Below are 21,954 nucleotides of genomic sequence, written 5' to 3'. Positions count from 1 at the left end.
GGAATAAACACTGCCATCGGAAAAGAAAATGAATACCTCTCATAAAAAAATAAAATAAAATAAAAATCAAGATAATCACTGCTGCAGAATTTAATACAACACCAGGCAGATTCACACAAACATGCGCAAGGATACAAGGATATTTAAATATGACATACTGATACAACCATCTGCAAGCACACATATGCCACATTTGAATATCTGCATTATGCATCAGCAAGCCACTTTATGGTTGGTTAATCTCCAATGATTATTGTACTGACTCATGAATACGATTATTGGAGAGCTGCAGCACAAGGACAGTGTTTAATATTCTTCATAATGCATTTATATCCTCCTCCATTCTGAGCAATATAACAAAAAACACATTTGTTAAATACACAAAATCAATTTTCCTGTATAAATGTCTGTAAGTAATGTTGTTCTTTCTTCCAAGGGCAGCTATCAAGATTTGCACGAGTTGTTGACAGTTGTACCCTTGCGCTAACACACATACACTCATATATCAATGTCATTAATGCTGGGGACGCGGCCACAACATTTTTATTTATGTGACTTTTGCAACAGCCATTTAGCACATCAGTGCACTGCAGGACATGAGGGACGGTGAGCCGGCACATATTTCATCCTCCTCTGTACTCTAACTGAACTCCAAGATATGCTGGCACTGCCCTTGGCACACAAACATAACACTTCTCTTTGTTTCACACATCCTGCATCAAATATGTGCAAGTGAAGCAGGAGTGTAACAGCAATTTTCTGAGGTAATCAGCACTGAATTATGTGAATAAAGCACTAAAATAGGCCTACTTTACATAGAAAAATGTGTTGAATGACAATGATTTAAAGGGATAGATTGCCAAAAATGAAAATGAAACACCCTCATGTCGTTCCAAACCTGTACATCCTTCTCAAGAAGACATTCTGTTTGTTTTTTGTCCATAAAATGCAAGTCAACTGGGGTTGTTCTGAACCCCCACTGACTTAAATTGTACGGACAAAAACATTTCTTTAAAATATCTTCTTTTGTGTCCCACAGAAGTCAGTAAGTCATACAAATACAGTGCAATAAATCAGTGCAGACAATGCCTGGTTAAACTGGATTACAGGAGGATAAGATACAAGCTTGTGAATAAGATTTTTGGGGCTAAAATGCATAAGTGGATCAAATATTTATTGAATTAGTTCCGAAGTATTTAAATTATAATGGCCATAAATAAAAATGGTTATCAGGAAAGGGGCACAGATAATTATTACAACCTCGATTGTCATAAAATCTAATCAACATAAGAAGGGGAACTTCATTTACATCCTCCCCAAACCTCAAGGAGTAACGATGAAATGTTCAAATCACTGGGATTTAGTCTATAGAATAGAACAGAAAATGCTGATTGATTTCCATTAAAGGGGTCATGAACTGCCTTTGTTTTTTTGTTTAATCTGTTCTCTGAGGTCCACTTGTAATGTAAGCATGATTTTACATTAAAAAAAAAATAATCATAATAATTGAGAACTAATTTGTTACTTTCTGTCCAGTTTTTAACCTCCCTGATCAGAACACTGTTTAAATAGGCATGGTAATTTCAGAGTCTATTGAATAACTTGGCACTGCTATTACATATTTTGACACCAAATGACACTGTGATGTGGCTGAAAGATTGTCATGTATGTGTGTTAGGTCACTTACGTGTGCCAGTCGGTCAAAGCGTGCAAAGAGTTCGTTGAGCATTCGAACGAGTTCCTGAGCAGAGAGGGTGGTGGAAAGATTGGTGAAGCCCTTCACATCAGCAAAGAGAATACTGCACAAAACACACATGCACATAAATCAGGCAGAAAAATCACGATTTTCCCAATCATTTAACAGCCAATCTGGGATGTTTAATCTGAGATAAACAGGCAGAACTTAAATATATAATAATATAATAAATATACAATACAGCTAACTGTACTGATAAGTTTAAATATACTAGCTATGCAAGCTTTTTTAATGAATTAATCAGATCAAAAAGTGACAGTAAAATCTTTCATAATGTTACAAAAGATATCTATCTCAGATAAATACTGTTCTTCTGAACATTCAGTTGATCCAAAATCCTGAAAAAAAAACCTATAAAAAATAAAATCACAGCTTCAGAAAAAATGTCAAGCAGTGCAACTGTTTTTAACATTGATAATAATGAGAAATTTTTCTTGATCACCAGATCAGCATATTGCCTGACTGATTTCTGAAGGATCATGTGACACTGAAGACTGATCATTTGCCATAACAGGAATAAAGTCTACTATTAAAATACAATACAATAGAAAACAATTGTTTAAATTGTCATATTTTACAATATCATCACTGTTTTTACTGATTTCTGATCAAATAAATGCAGCCTTGGTAAGCAAGTGAAACCTTACTGACTCTAAAAATGTAAACAGTAGTGTACCGACACAAATAAACTTATGATTACAAAATTATGCTGCGGAACATCGCATTTGCATAAATTATTAATTAAGTTAAGAACAGATTTAGATAAAAAAAAAAATTTTTATGACAATACATGTATTCTGTCTGTGATTACTATGCATATATTCATGTTATTACATATAAAGGCTTATTATATAAAATAATTTAGTAAAAAGTGCAAAAAAAAAAAATGAGGGTAAACCATTAAAATTGCCAAAATGGCTTCATTTAGGCTCAAATGGCCATGAACTGGCATTTTTAGAGCCAATTTGGTGCTCTTATGGTGACTGACTGTGCTTTGCTGGGCTACTTGTTTGGGTTATAAAAGAGAGTGACTCAGCCATAATCAAGGATGACAGAGCCATAACAGTGGGCGACCGAGCCTAAATGGTGGATGACTGATTCAATTCCATTTGACTCTCTTCTATTCTATTCATGATGACTGTACCACAGTGGAATAAATTACCTCACGTTCTCATAGCGGTGAATGTAGATACGGTGAAACTGGTGCTGTAGGTTCTCGTCCTCCACATTGGTCATGTCATTAATCATCTCCAGCACTACAAAGCGTGGCAGCACCGACAAGACCAGACGCTCCTAACACAGGTGCAGCATGGGTAAAGTGCTTCATTAAACATTGACTTAAATCATTCAGTCACTCAATGCACACTTACTAAATTTTCATATTATACACATCGATTCCCTTTTTAGTTTCAACCTGTTCAACAATTCAGCTAGTTTACCAGTCTTACCTTTAAACCACTTCCAAATTATAAGGTAATTAAAAAACAGTTTTTTTGCTTTATTTTCATCATTTTAAACCAACATATTACAACAGTTTCTTTTTGCTGCAATAAAGTCGTTTTTATCCAGTGTTGGTTCCCTTAATGGTTCACCAGTCAATTAAATAACCCAGAGCGTCCAGCGCACAGGGCTAAATATAAATGCATAACATATTGAATAAAAAAATGTCTCTAACATAATTTCCCCAAAATTTAAAGGTATTTAAAATTTAGTTCAACCTGCTTTTGCAAAACACTGTAAAGAACATACAGGATGTCTGTCAAATACGTGTGTAATTTTTCATAACTAAAAATTTTTTTCCAATCAGATTAAACAAACAGTTCAAAACAAACAGTCCCAGTTTTCCACTGGTTGGACTCGAAAACCATGCCATTGGTTGAGCCAATATTGTATTGTTGGGCTGGTCAGATGCATAAAGAAACAGCAATTTTGTGATATTTCTTTTTATGAGAAATATCACAAACAGCTGCCTCTCCACATTAGTTTGGCTGAGGTAGGAGAAAGTATTTTCAAATTTTCAAAAATTACACACCTCAGCTATATTTCACCTTCGTAACGCTGCATGGATAGAGACCAGGCACTGCAAATATGCATTCAGAAAGCAAGAGTTTGTACTCTAACCACTGGCTGGGCTAAAAGCAGGGGCAATTTGGATAGATGGGCATACAATAGAAGAGGAAATGCAAACACACATACACACACAGTGGTACCAGCATGGGCTCCACTTGACTGGCAAATAAAACCCACTTCAGCAAACAGCCGGAGAGCTCTCAGAGAAAGAGATGGGTGGGGGAGGGTGGAGATGGAGAGAGATTCCCTAAGGAGTCTCGAAACCTTTCTACACTAGCCTTCTGTGCCCATGAGATGCTGTTCTCATCTTTAAATCAATTACTCTCACCCACTGCAGCCCGTTGCTGGTGAAGAAGTGTGATATAGCAACATTGCGTTTGTGCATGAGTGTGCACACTTTTAAAAGGTTGGGGTCAGACAGATTGTTTTGGAAAGGTACTGAATATTTTTCAGGTATTAAACTAAATCAAAAGTGACAGGAGATACATTTATGCTATTTTATTAAGATTTCTATTTCCAATAAATGTTGTTCCTTTGAACTATTTTTCTTAAAGAATCCTGAAAAAAATTACATGTTCAATAAAAACAAAATCTGACAGCACAATTGCTTTTTCATTGATAATAACCAATGTTTTTTTTGTCAATGAGGATAGTTGAACGGATGGCAGTGGCCAATACAATGCCAATGTGAAACAGAATTCAAGCACATTCATAGCAAAAACTTATACAATTATTTCTTTAAATTTAAAAACAGAAATGGTTTACCCTCCACTGACAAAGCTGCTGGCAGAATAAAAGACAGTTAACAAAATTGTCAAATAATTAATTGATTGAATTAATTAAATTAATTGGTCTGTATGACCGATACAGTACATGTCTAACACTAAAAGTAATTGGTATAATTGGCCAGAAAGTATGGTTAGCATTGCAATTTGTTGATGATGTTACTTTGTTTACCACACGTACTTGGAAACATCCTGAAGTACATGAGCCACAAACACGTGTCACGCGAGTGGGTGTAAAGGAAACTTTTTTAAAGTTTGCGGACACTAACCTGTCGCTGGTTCTCGGTCTCCAGGCGGAGACGTGCCTCGATGCACCTGCGTGTCTCCAGAAAGGCCTGGCGCTGGGCGCGGTCTGACAGGTAGCTGATAAACATCCCTGCAGTGTTTATACATAAGAACAGCAGCACCTGAGCTAACAGCTGAAGAGAGAGAGAAGAAAAACAGAGAAGTTTACCAACCTTAAGCAATTAGAGGGCTAAACTGCAGGTGAAACTACTCTACATCCATTTATCAGCTGTATATGACCATGTGTGGAATTTATTTTACACCGGAAACTCGAACACAAAAACAGCATAAATAGTGTCCAAAAGCAATATTTAGAAACATTAGCTAATGGCGATTGAATTAAAAAAAAATTCCAGCAATAAATAAGCTGAATTTTTACAAAAACTTTATTTTTGGCATTATGACAATGGGATCATTTTGCTGTTTGCTGTTCACTGTGCAGTGCCAGCTTTATCGTGCAAGATGAACCTGCACACTGACTCAAACAAGTAGAGAAAGAGTGGTTTTGTCCTATTTTGGTGGATTAATGTAAATAATATTTCCTCATTTAGCAGATTCCAGCCACTGCCAAGTAAGTTTATTTACTCGCCAAAGGCTTTTTTTCTTTTCTTTTGCATTTGGCAAGTGTATATTTCAGACCCTGAGTATAAGCATACAAGACAAGAGAAAAATACTTAAATGCTTATTTTAATTTAAATGCAATACTATTCCCTGGGAGACGGAAGCTAAAGGTCATCTTTCCCTCTATTTCACACAAACACACACAGAGACACACATGTGCATACATAATTGCACATTAACGTGAAATTAATAAATGTCAGTCATATACTGGAGGCAGAGTACAATATTTTACAGTAAATAAGCATACTATTATTTTAAATGTCCTCATTTAAAAGCAAAAGCAAAGAGGTTTGAAAAAAAACGTCTTGTGTGTTCACTTTTCAGGTCCAATTTTTTAACTGTTAATTGTGTCACTGTTTAGATTCTTAAATTCATAATTCAAATAATTACTTAGATATCTTCTTTTGACGAATCTGTCAAAATATTTTGAGTCTATATGAAGCTAAAACCATGCTGATTTTCCAGTGCGGGTTTTTGTCTTCCTTGCATATCTTATGCACAACTAAATTAGCACTGAACAAACAAAATCACATTTACAAACACGTCACTCACTTCAAGTTATTTGCATGTTTTAGCTTGAAAAAATAATAACATGAATTATCCTTTAGGCAACAGCTGTTCTCGTACCATGCATTTCCAATTGCTTTCCATTTTCTGATCTGCATTACAACCCAGTAGAAACCAAGCGAAAAAACCAAGGAGTCATTCAGCCTTTCCACTAGGGGGAGTCACACAGAGTCTGAGAAAATTGGGGATTGGTGGCAAATCGACACAACATGTTTAAGATATTGAATCTGGATTAAACCAGTTAGCCCTCTGAAATCAATAAGATATCAAATATACTGAATTTCTAATAATTGCAGACACATTTTCGTATACGACTGACAGTCAGCCAAAAAAAAAATAAAAATAAAACCTTGATAAAGCCTTCCAAAAATTTTAATCTCCAGAATAATTGGCTGGCTGCTAATACATTTCCTGGGTTCAACAGAGTGAATATATTGTATTTATAAGGTACAATTAGTGTCTAATTAGGCAGTTTTGATTTTATATCAAGATTATATACAGTCACCAACAACATAAGATACACTCTTTCTGTTTTCCATTAAAGTAGCCACCGAGGCATAGCAAATATGTTTTATACACAGAGGTGCATATTTATATTTAGACAAACACTGTTAGTTTACTGCATTTGGAACATATACTGTCATGCCTCTCAGAGGAATCCAAAAATACACACGCTTTACCAAACATGTCGCGAAAATCTCCAGAGAGTATGATGTAACCACCTGCAATAATTAACACTCTAAAACAATCACTGCAGAAACATGTTTAAGCATGTCTCCGCACCTATTACTACAAAAGCCTCACAGGCATTTGTGTGTGCGTGTGTATGTGTGCAGGTCAGTGAGACACATCCCTCATGGGAATATAAATTTTATGACTGATTAACGAGCCCCCCATCCTTTACAGTTTCAATTACTGCAGTCTTTTTTGTCCTGCGGGGGCATTAAAGGGCTGCCATTTCAGACAGAGGCCCTAATTAATACAAGCCCTCCAGTACACACACACATACTGTACACACACACAAACACAGCAGAATGAATGCAGTAAACATCATCAACATTCAAGGATCAAGCTAGCATGCAAATTTACTCAAATATGACTTTTAATAATTGTAATCTTTGCTGTTTGTAATTGTAAATTATATTTACAAACACATAAACAACACCAGTATGCACTTTAGCAACGTGTGTGTAATAATACACAATAGCACACACACAGAGGTCAGTGATGTGGACAGTTTTAATAGGAAAGCTCATTATTTTTAGACTTTTCCAATTCAGATCACTGACCTTAAAAAACATAAACTCACATTGCACAAATCCCTCTCCACATATGAAAACACGGACAGCCTACAGAATAATGAAGATGAGTCTTTGTGCATTTTTGTTAAAATATTACCATATGGTCAGTTACTCTTTTTAGCTTTACAGTTATCTACAGATTTTCCCAATGTCATTTTAATGATTTAAAAGATCAAAATATTTGTGAGACATAAGACTCAATTATGAGAACTAGTCCCAACTGTTAGACACAAAGTCACAATTATAAGAAATAGTCTCAAATGTGAGATATGGATTTGCACCTGTAAAATATAAAGGTGCAATTATGAGAAGAAAAGTCCCAATTGTAAGATATCAAATCCAAAATGTTAGATGTAAAGTTGCAATTATGAGAAACAGTCCAATTGTGAGATATAAAGGTGAAAGTAAGAACAGGTTTCTACAGAAAATAGTGCTTCTGCTACCTTTATTTAAAATAAATGCCATTTGAATTGGTATTTTACTTATGAAATTATATTAATTTCTATGCACAACATAAATATGAAAGTATGTTTTGGAGCCACTGTACACTTCATACAGAGAGAGAGAGAGTGTGTGTGCGTGTGTGTGCCCATCAGCTAAACACAGCAGGAGAATTAACAGAACAAATCTGACTTTACAGTTAAATCACTTACTTTTAAATGAATGCTTCAAAGCAGACACGCACACACAGTGCACTTCAACTAGTCTTTAACACCATAATCACAGTGCTATCCATCAGCATGCCAGCGGAAATTGTTAAGAGTGATTGACTCCTATTGACTGCAGCAAATAAAATAAAAATCACAACTGCATAGTGGCTCATAGACCAACAGATCTAATGAAACTGTTAATATCAATATCGTACTCCAGCCAGAGAGTCTTCACCATGCTGAGGAGCAGTTCTGAGATTTAATTATCACTCCATTTAATTACTGGGGTTGATTACAGTTGTAAAATGCTGCCTCTGAGATTTCCAATAGATGGGCTGCTGTCCACTGAAAATTCAGCCAGTGAGCAGAAACATTATGATGACCAATTGATAAACTATCTTTTTTTAAGTGGTGTGTTGCAACCAGTCTCTATGGAATCTAAGCATATATGCACTTTGGGAATAACTGTTTTTTAATCACTCTTAGGCCAACCAAGACATAAATCACTTTGTTTCTTTATCGCATTATAAAGCATTACATCACTTGATCAACAATGGATCCTCTGCAGAATAAGATTCCGTCAGAATGAGTCCAACAGCTGATTAAAAACATCCACAAGTAAAGCAGATGACTCCAGTCCATCAATTAACATCTTGTGAAGTGAAAAGCTGTGTGTTTGTATGAAAGAGATTCATCATTAAGGCATTTGAAGTTAAAACTTTCACTTTTACAAAATGTGTGTCGATTCTGTCACCCATAATATTGCTTCCTCCAGCAAACAAAGTCAAGACCTTGTTGTCATCTCACATCCAAATCCACTGACACATTTGTTTAGAACTGTTTTGTACTATTTCCACATGCCTTATCTGTTCATATTTCTCTCCTGATACAGTTGAGATGACATTTTCACGGGAAAAATTATATTATGAATTGATCCCATATTTTACCCATGACGCAATGGTTTTAAGTTCAAAATGTCTTAAAAAACTTTTTTTTTAATTCATAAAACATATACTAATATACTGGAGCCATGTTTTCCCCAGTTGTTTTGACTCTCATTATGATGGCACCTATTCACTGCAAAGGATCCACTGGTGAGCAAGTGCTGCTCAATTTTTCTAAATATGTTCTTAGATGTGAGATGTGTTTGAGTAAACTTATAGCAAATTTTCATTTTTGGATGAACTATTCTTTTAAACCCCACAACATATTCCCCTGACAGCTAAGTCCTTTAAGTGCTATACAGAAGACGAAGAGCACAGAAGAGAACTTTTACTAATTTTATTCCCAGCACTTTTCACCGATGCGGTCAGGGTTAATCTAATCTATTTTAAATGACTGTAATGGTAAGAGTAGATGCTGTATTTAGTTTGATTATTGAGTCAGTTTAATATTTTGGTGTTTTAATTCCACTGGAAATGTTTCCTGAGAGGTTACTAACTGATACCCAGGACACAACAGCATTTCGATCAGTTGTTGATATTATTATATTAACACAGAATTTAGATTCAAAACAGTATTTAGATTCATTTTGAACAGTAGAGTCTACTTTTATCCATCACTCATTGTGTCATTGTTGTGTCAAATTAAATATTACTGAGCTCTATTATGAAGCCAAAAACTCAACACTGCATTTCCATTCTGGCTTTCTGCCATTTCTTTAATGTAAAACTAGGATGATCCAGCGTCTTTGCTGGAAGCTGTTGAGGTCTGTCTCAGATATTTTCCCTAATCAAACCTGATGCATCGGACCGTTACCTACTAATCCAGATCGTGTGGCCCTCTACAGTGTAATACTGATCTCAGGACAACTTTACGCTGTCATTGTAAGCAGCAGCCGATTGTTCTGAAGGTTCTGATTACACGGCAGGACCATCTACAATGTCAGCAATCAAGTGCTAGATTGAAAAATACATTATTAATCACTCAGACATAAAAACTTTTAATTGACCAGGCAGCCTGCTGTTATTGATCTCTGTACATGTGTGAAAATCTCCATGAGCAAAATGGACCATAAATGTGTTCTGTGTGTGCTCACCGTACAAAAAGTGTGTACAGTAAAGTTTCTGCACACTGGATATTGTGTCATAGGCTTTGCTAGACCCCATTTATTTAATCTAACCCCCCTCAAATCTGTACCAAAATTCCGCCTTTTTAAAAATATGTGACGTTTTCTAAAAAAACAGCAGCTGCAGCAAGCTGTCTAAAATTATTTTACTCCAAATCCTTTGCTTAAACTAAACTTTGTTATATTAAGTATCATCTTTCCCTCAAGTCAATAGCAGATCACGGCATATGTAGGGCAATACTCGGCACGGAGCGCTGCCCCCACAAACAGTGCTCTACTTCTCTGTTCAACAAAACAAAATGCGACAAAAGATGCTACCTTTAGCTATATGAAAAATATTAGCATATATATTTTGGACCCTTATGTCCACTTAAGTCTGGATTTCATTGTATTAGATAGAAAATATTGAACCAAGTCATATCTGCAAACAAATGATTTTTTTTATTATGTTTTTAATAATTTTAACCAATTGCTCTCAAGGGCATTTTTAGTGGATAAAGTCAGCTGATGAATTTCACTGTATTAACTATCTACTATAATAATAACATGTATAATACATGTATTATAATGACATGTACCATATATATAATATGTCTGTAATCACTATTATTATTCTTCTTCTTTTTTTTTTTTACATTAATACTTTTATTCAGCAAGGATGCATTCAATTGAACAAAATTTTATTAAAAAAAGTCAGTTTCCACAAAAGTATTAAAAAAGCTTTTTTCAACACTGATAATAATAAGAAAATGTGGCTTTACAATCACAGAAATAAATTAAAATGTTAAATATTTTCAAATAGAAAACAATTATTTTAAATTGTAATAATATTTCACAATATTACTGTTTTACTGTATTATTAATCAAATAAATGCAGCCTTGCAGTGAGCACAGAATATTTTAAATTTTTTTTAAATGTACTAACATGATATATACATATGTGTGTGGGTGTATTTATTGCCAGTCAAGCAAGATTTGAACTCACAACCTCTCATACTGAAAGCAGGAAATACTCTTCTGACCCACATCAACACCCTGCACTTTATCTATCGACAATCTGTCCTACTGCACACAGCACTCTCACACTAGTCGGGTGGAGTTTGTGAAGTGCCTTATAAATGATTGAATGAGACCCTGCATGAGTTTCCATAAACCCAGAGAAAGCACAAGAAAGCAAACGCATGCTAACTGACGTCCATCTTACCCAGGCACTGACGACATTCTACATACGTAGCACTAAACACCGAAGCAGGTGTGCAGTCAGGTCTGAGGGTGTGTGTGTGTGTGAGAGCATGTCCTGCAGTATGAGCAAAAGAGAGGGAAACAGAGATGGGAAACGAAGAGTGGCTGGCAGACAAGTGTGTGAGTCAGAGAGCCCTTCTCCATATCTCCCTCCCACACTTGCTATTTTTACAGTCTACCTCACAGCATCTTCAACCACTGCTTGGACATACACACACACATATATTTGGGTATGATTGGCTGAGTTTGGCTATTTTGACCTGAATCTGCATACAGACATCTGGATATAGCCTAAATCTGTGTGTGAGAGGACACCAAACAACTCTGTCTGTCTGCCTCTCTCTGCTGTGATCACAGTGAATAATTTTTGCACACTATAATTAACTTGCATGGCTTCCTGTCTCCTCACTGTTGAGTGTGTCTGTGCACTGGTTTTTGTGTACAGCACATTCGCTTGTCTGTGTACAGCATGTGTGTGTGTGTGGGTCTGTGTTTGTGTGCAGGTGAAAGCCACAAAATAACTGTAGTGCCACTATGACTCAATTTAAATGTGATATGATCACATGTGGAGTGGAATGACCTCAGGTCATCTTATCATTTAGAATCTCTTAGCATCTGACAGAGAGAAAAAGAGACTTTGCTGATCGGTACACAAACACATGCAACCATGTCAATGCAATGTATAAGGGATAGTTCACCTAAAAATACAAATCATATTGACCAAAACCTGTATGAACACTGTGGAGCACGAAAGAAGAAATGCTGAAGAACACTGGTGTCCAAACTACTTTGAAACCCATTGCCTTTAAATGTAAAAAGACATTTTTCAAAATATCTTCTTTTGTGTTGCACAAGACAGCAATGTATGTTTTTTTTGTGTGAACTATTCCTTTAATTCTCTCATATTTTAGTAATTTTAGTTTTTGTAAATATACACTATTTGTTTTGCAAATATGTCTTTACAAATAAATGTGAAGAGCTCACAATGCTCAAGCTCTCATCAGATGTTACTAAAATGTGTGAGTGACTGCAGTGCTCTAATATGACTGCTTTGCCGCATTCACAAGCTATTCTTGACCTTTAGTGACCTCTATAAAATTTAAACCGCAAAAACAAGCCGTTAGTATCAGACAACAACACGACGCAGTCTGCGAAGAACGACCTTACAATGTCACTTTCAGCACCACGTTGGATGGACAGCAACCGTTGCGCTTTGGTTAAATACCTCGAGCACAGGAAACATCCAGTGTTGCACCCAAACGTGGCATGATACAATATCACATTTCTCTGTCTCACCTGATTCGTGGAGATCTGTGCTCGAGGGGGCACCAACAGCTGGATCGCGATGTGCAGCGCGGAGGTCAGCAGTCCCGCTACGATGGCCCAGGTGAGAGGCAGCGGAAGCATGCTGTAGGTAGCAAAGAGCGTGAAGAGCACGTACCCTATCCCATCCCCGAGCAAACCGTAGCCCAGTCCCGTCGCAAGGATCTGCGTGGCCATGGCGACCCAGGTCACCGCTCCGCTGTACTGCAGGTAACCGTGCGAGCTTGTGTCTTTGCGTACCACCACCAGAGCGCAGATGACCACCTCGATGCCCGTGAAGAAGCCGAGCAGCATTCCTTTGATCGGGTCCATCGGTGTGGACGCCAGGGTCAGGTGCAGCACGAGCAGGGTCAGCTTGGTCACCACGTCCAGAATGTTCATGACCACCACCGACTTCCGTCGCTGGCCCAGGAAGTAGCGCTGGTACAGGCGCTCGAGGTCCCTGGACTTGAAGGCGTAGCGCAGCGTGGGGAAGATGACCCCGCGGTACGTGTAGCCCCAGCTCAGAAAGAAGTCGGAGTTGCTGGGTGCGCAGTCGATCTGCAGGAAACCCAGGTCGCTGCTCGAGCGCTCGGGGAAGACTTTAGTACCGCCGTTATTGTGCCGGTCGCTCACCGAAGTCCTGCCGGCGGACTGCTTGCGCGAGCCCTGCGCGTGAGGCTCGTCCGGTGAGACGGGTTTAGGGCTGTGCTCGTGAATGAAGCGCTGCTCGGTGATGTGTCGCACGGCGTTCTGCCAGAGCAGGCGCTTCGGTCGGTTCCCGTTGTTGTTGCTGGGGGTCTTGTTGATGGTGTACAGCTCCTCGCTCGCACTGGAACAGCGAACCTCAGACAACTCCATTGTTCCTAACGCGGTTCTATTTACCCACGCGCGTTCCTAGAACAGAGAAAGCGAAGACGAGCAGGTGTGTGAGAGGAAGAATGAAGGCGAACCGAACGGATAGTGGAGAACGCATCGGGACAAGGAGACTGGTCCCACGGCAGCTGCCGCTCATCATCATACGTCTTGTCCTCCGTGAACGTCAGAGCGATTCGGTTGCGCTGGCTCGTGCCATTTGGCTGCGCATCACTACAGCATGGCATGCGCCCGCTGGCATGCTGAAAAACAGAGCATCTTAACGCGTTCTGACGAAGAAAATGCCCCCCGTTGTCTGCGCTGCCGCAGAAGGTCTTGGTGTGGCTCTTTTCTCTTTAACGTAACCAAAGTGCACATACAATGTTAAGAGTCCTTTTCACAACACCATCCCGCGGTACAGTCCAGTCTTTTACTATATGTGCGTCTTCTGTGCTAGCCTATGTTTTCCCCTTAAGAACTGTCTTCAGGAATCTTTCTCACATCCAGAAGTGAGCTTTGGGTTGGAGGGGTGTCGAGAAGACATTCCTCTTTGTCAGTTTTGGGGGTCTACAATAGCACAAACGATCGCGAAGGATATGGAGTGATGAAATCCAAGAATAATATCACATAAAACAAACAAACAAGCAAGCGAGCAAGGATAAACTACAGAAATGTTTGTATCAGTCAGTGATGATTCAGAAAGCTTCTGTGATGTTATACAGAAGCATTCAGTGCGTCCGCGCTCATCTGGTGGAGATGGTATTTACACTGAGCTAAAGAGAGAAGGGAGGAGGTGTGTGTGTGTGTGTGTGTGTGTGCGTGTGTGTGTGTGACTTAGTCCTCCCGACGTCACGAGCTCCTTGCCTCTTTTTCCTCCCCGTGCGCAGCTTTTGTTTCGGTCCTGAGCACCTCAGATGAACGCGCGCTGTCAGGACAGTGGGGGAACACAAAGCATTTAAGAAAATAATTTAGGCTATGTTTGCGTTCAAAAAAAGAAAATAGATCAGTTTAACCAAAATCAAAATGAACACTGAGATGATTATTCATTTATTATTAATAACACACTATAGGCATAAATAATACCAATAAAACTACAGAATAGCCTATGGCTCCTCTTTGCACAGAAAGGCAGAACTTCAAGGATTTATAAACATTTATTCACAAAACCCCCTTTGGTCATACAGCCATGAAAAATATCTCAATAAGTCGCATCCTTCTGCTTCTAAAACAAAAACCTGAAGGACTTTTTTCCACTGTGCCTTCATAATTGGTAGCCTACCCTCAATGACTGGAATCAAAACAGAAACATTTGTACTAATTTTAGGCATATTAATTTAATTAAAAAGTAGTCTACCAAACGCTTCAGCCACTTTTTTCTATTACTTTCAGCTAATTTATCTATGTCATTTCTTTTAACATCTTAAATTGGATTATGCATTGTTAATGAATTTTATTCACATTTTGATGTTATTTATTTTTGTTCCAATTTGTCCTCATTCTATTTTCCAAGAGTAGGCTACAATATCTGTCTAACTGCCGTCGTTTTCAATAAGAAGGCGCGACCGGTAAAAATGGAGATTAAAAAAAAAAAAAAACGAAAAAATCGAATATTATTAAAGTTATAGGTCTATTGCGATTGATTTGATCATTTTTATAGAAATTCTCAAGATATTTTTAGCAACGTAACCGACTTAGCTCGAGTGGCTTTACCGTGACTCATCGGCTATTTGTCTTTTTCAAATATTTTACAGCGCGAGACATTAACCGCTGCTGATCAAAGCGGGCCGACTGCGCCTCGCGACTGACTCATCACATCCCCCGCTCGCGCTGCCGGCTCTTTTTCAACGGGTGTGGGATTGTACCACACGACACTACTTTCCAGGAGTTTCTCTATGCGTTGCTCACTTCCTTACTTTTTCTGCTTGCTCTAAAAAAAGAGGGATGATAAACTGCAACAGGAAACTCGCTCACCAGCTGTTCACGGCCTCCGCTGTTACACTCATTCAGTTCATAAAAATCAATGAATCAAATCTAACTGATATAAAATAAGTGAATCAAGTCTACCTACATTAATACCAGGCTTGGTCATGGTCCTGCAAAACCCCTTCTAGCTCCTATCATCCCTAACAGCAAACCACTTATCCAACTTGAAGGGTGACTTGGCAAAATTAATGTTAACATATAAAACTGGGGGTCCTTGTCTAACAGTTTTGGTTTTGCATTAAATGCGGCCCACAAAACAATCAAAACCATGACTCATTTCGAAATTGTTCACCTAAAGATAAAAATGCTATCACCCTTTACTCAACTTTATGTTAATTCAAACCTTTCTTTTGAGAAACACAAATGGTAAAGTTTATCAGAATGTTGATGCTTTTCCCCATAATGAAAGCATGCAGTGGAATGCAATTAGCCTAAGCACCAAAGAGCACAAAAATACAGTAAAAGTATGATTAAACTAAACAACTCAGGCATCATATTACAAGTTATCTGAAGTCAGCTTATTTTGGAGGAGCAGAAAGGAATACATGCCATATACATTGTATATTTAAACATGGCATGTTGTTGTGATCAGTTTTATAAGACCAATACTGACGTCAAATTGGTGTCTTTCTAGTGCCAAGTTTGAACATGCTCAAATTTCCTCAGAAGAAAAAGTCATGCAGGTTTGGAATAACATGAGGGTGAGTAAATGTTGACAGAATTCGTCATTCCGTTGAAGTTCTTCTGGGGTTTCTGTTGGCCAAACATCAACTCACCATCAAACCAGTGTCTGATTTATCCTTATTTACATACTGTACACCACAGTTAAAAAGCTTAGGGTTGTCACAAAGATGCAAAGATGCATCTAGTTCTCATAGGCTGCATTTACTGTATCTACAGTAAAAAGTAATATTGTGAAATATAATTACAATTTAGAATTTTGCTTTCTACGTTCAATGTAAGTACTTTATTCCAGCCAAGCAGAATTTCCAGCAGGCATTACTCCAGTCACATGATCCTTCAGAATATATATATGCCTTTAATTATGATAAAACAATGGGGGGGTGTGAGCGGGATTGGGAAAGGCCCTCAAGCCTGTAATGCAACAGCATCATGCATCATTCCACTTACTCACTAGGCTATCGGTGCCAACATTGTTCAGAAATCTTTTTAATATGCAGATTTAAAACATCAAATTATCATATGATTAATATTTTTGTGGAAACTACAATACTGCCCCGAACTTTTGCACTGCATATTTCACATTGGAGATACCACATAAATTCACAATCATTCATATGTTTGTGAGATATGAGGACTGCTGAAAATATTTATGAAGTACACACTGCAAAATACAAAACATAAGTAAAACGTGAGGAGTGCCATATGCGTGTCTGAGGATGTCTTGCTGTATATAACAGCGTCACTATGTGTTTGAATGTTGTTTGCATTTTGTGCAATCTGAGGTGGAGGAGGATGTTTCTGTCAGGATGAGTGATGTGTGTGGGCTTAATACTGATTATACTGCTAATGATGTGAACTGAGGAACTAGTGAAGGCATGAATGAAGACACAATGTCATTTGAGTGTTTATGCAAGAAAAGCATCACAAGTTTGGGTAGGAATTGAATAAAACTGAGTCCCGTTTTTCATGGTTAAGTCTGTGAATTGCACTGTTATAGAACAAAGCCTGTGTGTGAGTGCCTATTTGTAAATTTTGGTGGTTCAATGTTTGGTTTCTAATTAAAGTGTGACATTTTAGACGATCCCATTGAGGTGCAAGGGTCAGATCTCTTTTTCTCATTCTCTCGGTTTAGTTAAATGTGAATCAGATGAGAACAGGTCAACATCATGGCTTTTATCTCAAAATCAGAATATTAAAATGTTTTTGAAGGATCATGTGCCACTGAAGACTGAAGTAAATATTGCTGGAAATTTAGCTTTGCATCACAGGAATAAATAACATTTTAAAACATACAAATAGAAAAGTTATATTTTTAAATTGAAATACTATATTTCTGATCAAAGAAATGTAGCCTCACTGAGACTTAAAAAAAAGAAAACACAAACATAATTGTATTAAACAATATTATGGTTAAGCACAAATTCTACTGTAAATGCAGTTTTATAAATCACTTTTGATATATAACAGCTGATTAATATCAGCATAATTTTAATGTGTGACCTTTTAATGTGTTGTATGTAATTGAGTCATCAGTGTTCCTATGTTTCAAATGCCTTTGCTATTGCAAACATTCATGTTAATTGATTCACTTTATAGGGAACTGGGGAGTGGAACGATCCACTCATTCTTCTCAAATTCACCTCACACCCCTGTGCGTGTTAAAGCGTCTTGATTACAGCAATTATTGGCAGAGATCATTGCTCAATGCAAAGAAAGACATCACTGACATGGCACACATCTCTCTCTATGTCTGCCACTCTCTCATCCTCCATCAGGCCGGCTGCTGAATAAGTGATTGAGAAGATCAGGAAAAAGGGAGGCTGCAACACACACATCCAGACACAACTCACACACTCACAACCTGATCACAGCGAAGAGGAAACCTTCACTAGAATAGCCATTGAAAAAAAGACACAGAAAATACATTAGCGCTTCTGCAGAAAAAGCATTACCACACACACACACACATACTGTGGCTCTGAGTGTTCGGGCTCAGATAGGCATGAAGGACATTCTATATTCAGCAGACACATTTGCGTAATTATAGAATCTCTGCCTGGAAAGACCAGGTGCTGCCTGTGTTAGGTGTTTAATTTGAGTTTATCATGGTCAGGGTGTTTAAAATTAAATGCTTGGTCATAGTTTAATTCACTCTCCTTAATGTCATTGAGTCTCTCTGGTTACACACATACACACAAAACCCCAAAAAGCAGATTACCTTTCAACAAACCTTTATGAAATTTGCTTGCAGGTAAAATACCTTCTTGTCTCTACCCCAAAAAACACAGGACAGCAGGAGGCAGTAGAGAGCAGCCATCCAAATCTCTCTCTCTTACACACACCCACAGACACACACACACACACAGTACATTTACATACATTTTTATACTGTAAAAACTTTACATTTGCTTTCTGCGTTTTTACATTCAACAAAAAAGTATGAATTAAAAGCTATATATGCACACACACACACACACACATATATATATATAGATAGATAGAAAACAGTTCTTTTAAATTGTAACAGTATTCCACAATGTCAAATATATGCAGCCATTTGTGAGCATAAAAGTATTACCAACCCCAGAACCATCTTCGAAAAACATTTAGTGCCTTAACTATTACTTTTTGTCATCGTATTTTTCTTGTCATATTTGTGTCAGCAATATGTTTTAACTTCAATTATTTAATTATAATCAATAGGCGCCATAATGTCTCACCTTCATTTTTGACAAAAAAAAAAAAAAGTTAAAACATTTGTCAGAATTTCATTAACAAGCCACACAATCTTGAAAGTAAAACAACCTTTGAAATGTGAATAACTTTTTCCTTTGATTTCTAACAAGGTTGAAGGTCCCAAAATAAATGAGAAACCAGAGAAAGAAACCAAGTTGTTAGAACTTAAGTTCCTATAATTCCACCCACATTTCTGCTTACATGCTGTCTTGTGAAGGCTTGCATGTGTTTGCTTGTGTGTCGTCTGTGTATGTGTGTTGGATTCAGCCACCTGTCAGCCCATTCTGCTGTTGATGTTTTAGGTTCCAGAACTGTGGGAGTGATCCATAAAATTCAGCCCCAGAGTCCAGTGCTGTTCACACATGCTGCCGTTACTATGAGAGACATGAAGAAGTAGACAAAAAGCAAGCAGAATATCAAAGCAAACAAAAAGACTACAGATAATTTAATACATATATCTGTGTCCCTCTCGCCTGCTTCATAATTAACAGTTCCTCTTCTATTTTTATAGCTTGACTTCGATGCACATTGCTCTTTCATTTAGCCCTTTCAACTTTTATTTTGAGTTTCCCTTTCAGAGACAGCCAATATTCAATATACAAAATGTGTGTGAGAGAGAGATACAGTGCCAGTGTTTCACAGCATGAGAGAGTACACTTAACACAACTATAAATAATGAAAACTTTCCATATCAAATTGGTTCTGTTCATAACCCCGCAGTAGAAACATAATCCTAAACAGAATAACTCTACAAATAGAAGTGTAAATGAATAAGAATATAAAAAGATATTTAAATGTAAATTTAAACTATTATTCAATTGTTTGTGGTTGATAAGATTATTTAAATTAGTGCTGTCAAATGATTAATCATGATTAATCGCATCCAAAAGTTTTAATTTACACACACACACACACACACACACACACACACACACACACACACAGAAACCACCGCCTGTATATATGTATTTGGACACACCTTCTCATTCAAAGAGTTTTCTTTATTTTCATGACTATGAAAATTGTAGAGTCACACTGAAGGCATCAAGGGCTATTTGACCAAGAAGGAGAGTGATGGGGTGCTGCGCCAGATGACCTGGCCTCCACAGTCACCGGACCTGAACCCAATCCAGATGGTTTAGGGGTGAGCTGGACTGCAGACAGAAGGCAAAAGGGCCAACAAGTGCTAAGCATCTCTCGGGGAACTCCTTCAAGACTGTTGGAAGACCATTTCAGGTGACTACCTCTTGAAGCTCATCAAGAGAATGCCAAGAGTGAGCAAAGCAGTAATCAAAGCAAAAGGTGGCTACTTTGAAGAACATACAATATGACATATTTTCAGTTGTTTCACAATTTTTTGTTATGTATATAATTCCATATATATTTCCACATGTGTTAATTCATAGTTTTGATGCCTTCAGTGTGAATCTACAATTTTCATAGTCATGAAAATAAAGAAAACTCTTTGAAAGAGAAAACTCTTTGAAAGAGAAGGTGTGTCCATATATATATAGAAGTCTCATAGGCTCAGCAAAGCTGAATTTTTTGATCAGAAATAAACTATAATCAGTAATGTTGTTGTGAATTATTATTACAATTTAAAATGACTTAATATTTAGTATTATATTCTTCTCGTATTTGTGCTGCATGATTCTTCAGAAAGCATTCTAATACGCTGATTTGCTGATCAAGAAACATTTCTTATTATTATCAATGTTGAAAACAGTCATGTTGCTTAAAATATTTCTTTAAAAAGAGAGAGAATTTTGTAAGACTTTTTGATGAATAGAAAGTTGAAAAGAACAGCATTCATTATTTGAAAGATTTTTGGTAATGCTGTAGGTAATGCTTACGGTTGCAGGTAATTTGACACTAATATAATAAAAGTTATTTCATAATAGGAAATAACAATAGATCTGAAAAAGAAGCCTTCCCACTGGGATATTAGATAATATAAAATGCTCTGGAGGGAAAACTTGATCTTCAGCATACATGTCCAGGCCTCCAGGGTCACCATTTCTGTCCCAAACAGGTCAGCTATTTAGAAAGATATAACACACACACACACACACACACACATACATATATACTGTGTGTGTGTGTGTGTGTGTGTATATATATATATATATATATATATATATATATATATATATATATATGTATGTATGTATGTATGTATACATATATATTCCTGAACAGCACATTTCATTTTCTCTACAATCTCTAGCAATTACTGAAATGTTCATGTTCACTCAGTGTTCAAAAACTTTTAAAATGAGAAGCATTTTAGCTCATTTTATTCAAATGCTGATGTCAGTTTACAAAACCCGCACAGTTGTTTCCTTCTTAATAATATTCACAATATATTCCTTTGGCATGAAATATGATTGACAGTTCCACAAGTACATTAATAATGCTTCACGAAAACCACATCTCAGAGTCTTAAGCCTGAATGTTGATCCCTCACTTTTCACACTGTACGGTAGAACACAGGCAGATGCGAATTCCTTTTTATCAGAAGCAGAAGTTCTTTACAGAAGCTCACAATTCAGTGGGATTTTGTATTCATGGTTTGAAACCCTATCTACAAAACACTTCATATTTATTTCACATAAGAAATTAATGCTTTATCCATGATATAAAACCTTAGAAAATTAATAAAAGTGTTTCAGTCATGAGTTGTTAACATTGCATATATACATGTCACGTTCCTAGACAATTTTAATATCTAAAACTAATGTTGTCCGTAACATTCTAAAGCCCTGTACACACTGTACGATCTATATTAGTCTGATTGCTGCTCATCAGACTGTATGAACATGTTTATGATATGTTTGGTGTCAGTGAGCTGGATTTACATTTGGTAATGAAATGGTGACTTGTATTGACTTGTATTTGACCACGACTTGTATTAAAAATAAAATATAGTGGGGAAAGGATGTGGTGGTGTGTATCAAGTGGTTTGTTGTCATCACACTAATTGCAATCATTTACAACCCTCAAACTGTTCCAAACCTGTATGAGTTCCTTTGTCATTGGCTACCAGCAA

General features: G+C 37.2%; 1 protein-coding gene across 2 annotated transcripts in view; it reads right to left on the bottom strand.

The window, feature by feature from the left end:
• The window catches only part of LOC113045049 (adenylate cyclase type 8-like), a 46,060-nt gene extending 31,790 nt beyond the window's left edge, over positions 1–14,270 (bottom strand). For both annotated transcript variants that reach the window (XM_026205172.1, XM_026205174.1), the window contains exons 1-4: positions 12,642–14,270; positions 4,881–5,030; positions 2,919–3,049; positions 1,688–1,799 (exon numbers count right to left, since the gene is read on the bottom strand). In XM_026205172.1, the coding sequence (XP_026060957.1) occupies positions 1,688–1,799; positions 2,919–3,049; positions 4,881–5,030; positions 12,642–13,508 (1,260 nt within the window). In that variant the 5' untranslated portion in view covers positions 13,509–14,270. The remainder of the gene's footprint in view (positions 1–1,687; positions 1,800–2,918; positions 3,050–4,880; positions 5,031–12,641) is intronic.
• Positions 14,271–21,954: the final 7,684 nt, after the last annotated feature.

The sequence above is a fragment of the Carassius auratus genome, chromosome 27 (assembly GCF_003368295.1).
Source record: "Carassius auratus strain Wakin chromosome 27, ASM336829v1, whole genome shotgun sequence".
Lineage (NCBI taxonomy): Eukaryota > Metazoa > Chordata > Actinopteri > Cypriniformes > Cyprinidae > Carassius > Carassius auratus.
This window is presented reverse-complemented; position numbering and strand designations above follow the sequence as displayed.